We start from the raw sequence: 7,080 nt of genomic DNA, 5'->3' as shown, positions 1-7,080 counted from the left end.
GATGAAGTTTGTTCCAAGAAAGAACATGTTGTAAATCAAATTCTTCTCCAGTTTGCAGGCTTCCAGGGATTTTAGCCTAAGTTATGAAGGGACTTCGGAGTGATTTAGAAATAATTTTTGAGAGATAAATCAATTGGAAGTTGCGGTTGAAAATTCTTACAAAAAAACTCTATGGCATATGAATGCACCCCTAGAAACATGGAAAATAATTAGCAATTGAGGCACCTAGTTGCATATGATTAGGGCAGGTCACCATGTGACTGCTAAGCTTATTTTGGCTAGCAGTTGCTGCTCAACTTTTTTAGCAACAATATGCGGATTTGGTGGCCCCATGGTTGTTAATGTTTGCTGCTTATTTCTCAACATACATGTAAAATATAATGTTTAATACAAAATTTTAATAATAAATTTTGTAGATAAATTTCTTGAGAAGAAATAAGAGACAATAAAAAATAGGAAAATACTCTAATGCAACCATGTGTCTTTTCTCTCAAAAAGCAATGACTGGTTATTCTAGCCCCCCATTTATTTCAAAGTTTATTTTTTTTTTAAATTAAGCGATAGTTGCTCCAAAAAAATAGGGATAGATTCTAAATTATCCCTTTCCCATGATTAAAAATTGGCACGGGGGCATTGTGAGTACTTAAATTTAAGCACAAATTGTTCTAAGCAGTTGCATGGGGACATGGGGTTAACCCTCTCCCTTTTGTCTACTCTAAAAAGCCCTGTGGTAAATATGTGGCAATATGATTGCTCTTCGACTTTGAAGGTGTCGTTTCCATTTTTGGATGCATTCCGATAGCCCAACCTAATGGTTGTTTGCTAGCTTGTTGATCTCTGGCTAGGGCATGTGCTTGTTCTTTTGATAAATCATTGTGGCTTCTGAATGAAGGCTAATAAAATCTCTAAATAATTGAACAAAATGCTTGAAGACTATGAATCTATCTCACTGTAAAAATGTTACTCACCTTTCACTAATCAATGAATGTCATTCTTTGAGAAATCTTTATCAAAATGGATGTAAGAAACATGTTGGATTAAATTTTGTTCCACGCAATCTCAGTTGTCTACGCATTTCAAGCTGCTTCCAATTGCTAAATTATATCCTGTCGAGTTACTTATGCAAAATCCCTGCGATGTGTTCTACTAAGAAAAAACTTCATCCCTAACAAATGACCTCCCTCTTCCACAAATGTTTTTTGATGAAATAGGGTGAAGTTTGAATTGCCCCAATTGTCATGCTAATTCTAGAATTCATTTTCCAATTCTATCTATTAGGTGGAAGATTGAAATCTAGGATTTAGGGTAGATGGGAATTCATGCATTCCTATTCACTTTTCATATTTTGAACCCAAATGTAAAAAATGTCGAATATGAAATAAGTGAAGCCAATTTTGTCCAATTCCAACAACCAAATGTTATTTACATTTTTCCATACACAACATCTTAATTACTCATCTATTTTACATCTAATATTCTAGTTTATTAAAATATCTTGATCAAAGAGAGCCTAGATTCACTAGATCACTTAAGTGTTAGAAGTGAGGTGATGTAAAGAAATGTTTATTCTTTGCAATTTCAATAACTCTTGAAGTCACTTTTCCCTTCTCCATACTTCCTAGAATTGATTGATGATGCTTATGATATAAGAGGTTTCCTTAGAGAGACAATGGAGTTCACAATCATTAAAAGATAAAAACAAAGATAAGTCGAATTACTTTCTATACGAACCTATACCTATACCTCCTAGGAAGTCTCGTTGCTTCACCCCTGTGAGCATCACCTAGATCCAATGAGTGCTAAGTGTTCCATTTATTCTCACGAGAGATGGATTCATGTTGAATTACTACTCATGAAACATGGGTCAATGAGGTTGACTCAAAAATCACATAGTCAAATCCTGATAGCAATATCACAATTTGACTTGTTGTGGAAATTATCTCCTACTTATCAATTGTTGAGCTTAAGGGTCTTTCTAATGAATGGTTCATAAGGCACACCACTTGGTGAAGGTTTTGCAAATGCGGTTGCAAGCTTTGGGTTTAACCACAGAGGAAACTCCGTAGTTAAGTGCGATCAAGTTGGAGTAGTACTAGGATGGGTGACCTCCTGAGAAGTCCCACTTCACCCCTATGAGCATCATCTAGATCCAATGAGTGCTAAGTGTTCCATTTATTCTCATGAGAGATGGATTTTGAGAGATGGATTCATGTTGAATCACTACTCATGAAAGATGGGTCAACGAGTTTGACTCAAAGATCACACAGTTACATCTTGATAGCAATATCACAGTTAAATCCTGATAGCAATATCACAACTTGACTTGCTGTAAAAATTATCTCCTACTTATCAACTTATACCTATATCGATCATAGATATACATCTTTAAATTTATTTATCACAAGAAAATAATGTCAATATTATATTCTTGAATCTATTCAATCAAAATAAATAATTTCAAATCTATTTAGAATATACCCCCAAATTAAGTACTTATACATGCAAGTTTATGAATGATCATTCCAAGTTATTAAAATAACCTCTTTCTTATATTTTTTGGGTGCGAAACACAATATTAACCAGAGAAACGAGCACATTTCTACATGAATTCTACAGCGAAGCACAGTATGATCCGCTAGGAGTACAATTGGATTTGTGTGGTTCACATATTTCCAGCACTATGGAATAAATTGTACAGCCAACGATGAATATATTACAGGTAAGTAAAAATACATTGCTGTGTTTGTAGAATCATGGAAATATAAAAACCCACAATGAATTCTATATATTACAGAACTGGCAAATCTTAAACACACGAACAAGCATTTAATGGGGGATGCAGGATTTGGGAAGCCTGTATTGGGTTTCTATGAACAACATACTTCAAACCTGTATTATTAATGTGACCTATGGAAACCTAATAAATTCTAGCTCTTTTGGTAAATGCCCATAACATAGATTAAATCAACCTTGAGCTCTCTAATCTTCTGTAATACCGCTTACGAAGCCAGATCAGTGTAAACGCCAGGCCAACAGCAGTACCTCCAGCAGTAACTCCCAAAACAGCACCTAAAACTTTTCTCTTGTTCTTTGTCGATGGGTCATATGGGCACTTTGCATTTGAACAGGGCTGCAGCACCCCTCCACACAATCCTGGATTGCCTGCAAAAGACCTTGGATCTATGTGCTTGAAGAAACCTTCCGAAGGAATAGGCCCACAGAGATGATCGTTGAAAGAAACATCAAAGAATTGCAAACTTGTGCAGTTATTGAAATCTGCAGGAATGGAACCTTCAAGATCATTGTGAGAGAGATCAATGTAGTTCAACTTGGAGAGGAGGCCAATGCCTGAAGGGATTTGGCCAGTGAGATTGTTTTTGTGAAGGCGAAGACGTTGAAGAGTTGAGCAGAGAGATAGAGTAGATGGTATTTGCCCTGTCAATCTGTTGGAGAAGAGAATTAACTTTACCAGCTTACCCCCTCTGCATAGATTAAGAGGTATTGTTCCTGCGAAATGGTTTCCAGAGAGATCCACTGATCTTAGACTCTGATTCCTGCCCAGCTGCTTGGGAATTTCTCCATGGAAGGAGTTGTTCCAGATCATTAGGGTTTCAAGATTTGGAAGGTCCGCAAGTGCCCTGCAAGGGAATCCTAGGGTTAGTAATGAATGAAGAGAATTCTAGGGCTGAACCTATTTGACAAGGGCAATGATGAAATGGAAAAAAAAAGTTAAACGATTATTAAACCCAGTACAGTAAGTTCAATTGTGTGATTTTTCAGTTAAATCCAGAGTCTTATGATTCATGTTTTATCATTAATTTTTGATAAGAATAAATAGTCTACTTAATATTCATTGCATCAGATAAAACATTTTATCTTTGAAGATTACCAAACTAAGAATTAATTCAAATATGTACTTATTAGCTTAATTAACTTGATTTAATGATAAAACTACTATTTCTATGATCTAAATAAATGACATTTGACTTGCAATAAAATTAAAATTGACTAAAATGAACTCTAACTACTATAATTATTTTCAATTATAAAGATGTACAATCATCCAAAAATATACATATCTAAATATTACAGTAGAATTGAATGTTTTGTGTAGTACATAACCATTAATTTGAAGAGGATCCAATTAGGTGCTTCTTGTGTATCTTCATGCAAGTGGATGCAAATGCTATGAAAATAGTGAACTTGAACAAATGAGGAAATTATTTAATATGAATGTTTAGGAGGTGTCCAGCCACTATCTATGAGAGGAACCTTCAGTCAAGCGAATAAGCCATTACAGCAAGAGCGTTTGAACATTCTGCAATTGTCAGCTAGACATTTTGCTATAAGTATTGGATGGAATATATTTTGGCTTCTTTGGTCCATCATACTGGACAATAGACAACATTCCATTCTGGATTCTATATACCACTGCAAGGATTGAATGGAACATTTTGGCTTCCATCACAATAGACAACAGTTTGGATTCGATATTCCAAAAGATTGAATGGACAACATTTTTGGCTTCTCTATCCTACTGCAACAATCTATATTCGACCGTAAGGATTGAATTGAGTGAACTAGCATGTTTGCCTTGACTCCATTATCCAATAAGGCGTATAGTGGGAACCCAAAAAGAATACATCAGAAACTAAACAGATTATGCCGTTGACACTAGCTATTTTTCCAATTACAAAGAAATGTTCTCATTTTGTTTTGAAAATTGATACTCTGTATTTGCTTACCTGGGTATCCTCCCGCTCATTTTGTTGATCATAAGGTGCATCAACTTCAAGTTTTTGAGGCCTGCAAAGGACTTCGGAATGGGGCCTGTGATCTTATTTTGTGACAAATCAAGCAACTGCAAACTGATAAGGTCACCCAGCTCATGAGGAAGGGGTCCTGCAAGATTGTTTCTGAATACAAACAGAGTGCGAAGCTTTTTGAGTCTGCTCAGCTCTACTGGTATTGTACCCGAGAGGCCAGATGATGCAATGTCTAAATATTCCAGCTCCGTCAAATTGGAAAACTCAGCTGGAATTCCACCAAAATAGGAATTGTACCCAATCTCCAAACGCCTGAGCTTTTGCAACTTTCCGAGCTCGCGAGGAATGGGTCCACTTAGATTATTACCAGCTAAGCTCAGATATATGAGACTGCCCATCGAGCCATACTCTGCCGGGATGGATCCCCTAAAGAAACTTCCGGCCAAATTTAGACGCCTAAGACGAGGAAGTCTAGTAAACTCAGTTGGCAAGGAACCTGTGAAATTGTTGCTGTAAGCATTGAAACTCACCAGGAAATCCAGAGAAGAAATGCCTTTGGGAAATTCCCCTGTAAAGCCATTGTGGTCGATGTCCAAAGCCCTGAGCTTGCCTAGGTTGAAAACTGCTGCCGGAAAAGCGCCGGAAAACTGATTGTTGCTGAGATTGAGACTTTTCAGATGGTACAAGGACTGAATGTCATCTGGAATGAAGCCGGAGAGATTCCTCTGTGAGAGATCCAAGCTGATAACTTTAGTCCTATTCTGGTCACATTTAACCCCTGACCATAGACATGGAGAACCTGGGCTGTCATGTTCTTTTCCCCAGTCCCCAAGACCTCCTGTAGCAGATTTCAGAGCAAGAAGTGCCCTTGTTTCATCCTTCAATGGATAGCCAGAAACAAAATCTGCCTGAATTTCAAAGCACACTAGAAAAAAGAGAGCAATACCCAAATGGAACCTTCCCATTAGAGGAGTTCCAAGTTCTCCTCAAATTTCTGATCTGCCAAGGCTCAAGACTCAAAAAGCTCACTGACACTTCCTACTAGTTTTGGGGAATTGGAGCTTTGTAATTGAGAAATTCCCCTGTTGGATCATGGGGATTACATGAAACCTTAGGAAAACAGCCTAAACCATGATACCCAGCTTCAGGATGGAGCATAAATTGGGGAAGGCATCTACAGAAAAAATAAAAATTCAACCTTATGGCTTATTGCAATTAGGACTTTGTTAACAGGGAAAAGATAGAAAGAAAGATTCGTGTATAGTTTATGATTGTTCAAACAATATGTATATACACTCAAAATTACCATTCAATGACTAGGGATTTCAGCTAACCTTCACCATGAATAGGAATAAATAGCATATATGAAGAAATTCTCAGTTTGAAAAGCAATTTCAAGAAGGGAATTGAGGGAAGACCTCTAGACATGCAAAAACTGAAGGGGATTGAGGAACTCCATCTGATGTTAGGTCTACTATCTATCCTTTCTCCACTGGCCTGACCTTTGCCCGCTTAGAACAAGGAGAAAATCATTTCATTGGTGGAAACATCAAGCTCATCTCATTGTACTTCAACTTGCATTTCTTCAAATGCCCAACTGGCTTTATAACAGTTTCTTGTAAATCTAGCAGCCCAATTCTTGGTACAGCTTTCCAAACTATCTTGCAGAATAAATAGCAGAGGGACCTGAGAGAGAGAGAGATTCAAAAAAAAGCTTCAATTAATTAACTCTTGCTTATTATAATAGCCATGGAAATTCAGTCAGGCATGTTTTTATTCGTTTCACAGCCTTTAAGCTAAATTTTGAATATTCTAATATTTTTGCGGCTCAGTCCATTCTAGAAACCATAAAGTCGATTGTTGTTTTGTTGTTATTGAACATATGCGTTGTGTCAATACATGGGCTTTCATTATGGTTGGTAATGAAGCAAAACTGTATTCTAAGAGTGTACTGGAAGCCAAGAAAGGTGAGGAGACTTTTGAAAGGGCCAACCAAATGCAATTGCACGTATGCTTGGAATCAAAATTACTGTACAGTTCATAGAACTTCGGATCTTATTTTCATTTCACATATGTTACTAAAATACCAGCATCCTTGCATTATCTTAAAGCTTATGCAGATGCCACCTTTTTTAAAGAAATGTATCAGTTACTTGTTACTTCATTCATTCCAGAAACTTTTTATTTTTATGAGTGAAGCATATTTGACTAGGCCGGCTTATTCTTGTCTGAAAGTTTTGGTTTGTAAGGACGGTTCATTCTCACTCTTTTGTTGCTTTTAATGCTTCACTTATCCTCTTTATGCCCTGGCTTC

The 7,080-nt window shown here is 36.8% G+C and overlaps 1 protein-coding gene across 2 annotated transcripts; it reads right to left on the bottom strand.

Annotated features, from left to right (window-relative positions):
- Positions 1-2,690: 2,690 nt before the first annotated feature.
- LOC149537495 (uncharacterized) lies at positions 2,691-6,412 on the bottom strand. Of its 2 annotated transcripts, XM_089798915.1 has the most exons (3): positions 6,185-6,410; positions 4,746-5,940; positions 2,691-3,638 (listed from the first exon to the last, which is right to left on the bottom strand). In XM_089798915.1, exons 2-3 carry the CDS (start codon positions 5,729-5,731, stop codon positions 2,960-2,962), a joined length of 1,665 nt encoding a protein of 554 aa, XP_089655041.1. In that variant the 5' UTR covers positions 5,732-5,940; positions 6,185-6,410; the 3' UTR covers positions 2,691-2,959. The 2 variants fall into 2 exon arrangements, with proteins under 2 accessions (XP_089655041.1, XP_089655040.1); XM_089798914.1 differs by having other exon boundaries at positions 4,746-6,412.
- Positions 6,413-7,080: the final 668 nt, after the last annotated feature.

This window comes from Cupressus sempervirens, chromosome 9 (genome assembly GCF_028749045.1).
Source record: "Cupressus sempervirens isolate cs-2001-9-10 chromosome 9, ASM2874904v1, whole genome shotgun sequence".
Taxonomy (NCBI): domain Eukaryota; kingdom Viridiplantae; phylum Streptophyta; class Pinopsida; order Cupressales; family Cupressaceae; genus Cupressus; species Cupressus sempervirens.
The sequence above is the reverse complement of the archived record's forward strand: the minus strand, read 5'-3'. Positions and strand labels throughout refer to the sequence as shown.

Bases quoted from the DNA above. Each gene is read 5' to 3' on its own strand.
- LOC149537495 (XM_089798914.1), bottom strand. From the start codon at position 5,731: ATGGGAAGGTTCCATTTGGGTATTGCTCTCTTTTTTCTAGTGTGCTTT. The intron at 3,639-4,745 runs GTAAGCAAATAC...ATTCCCTTGCAG, and splicing joins ATGAGCGGGAGGATACCCAG to GGCACTTGCGGACCTTCCAA.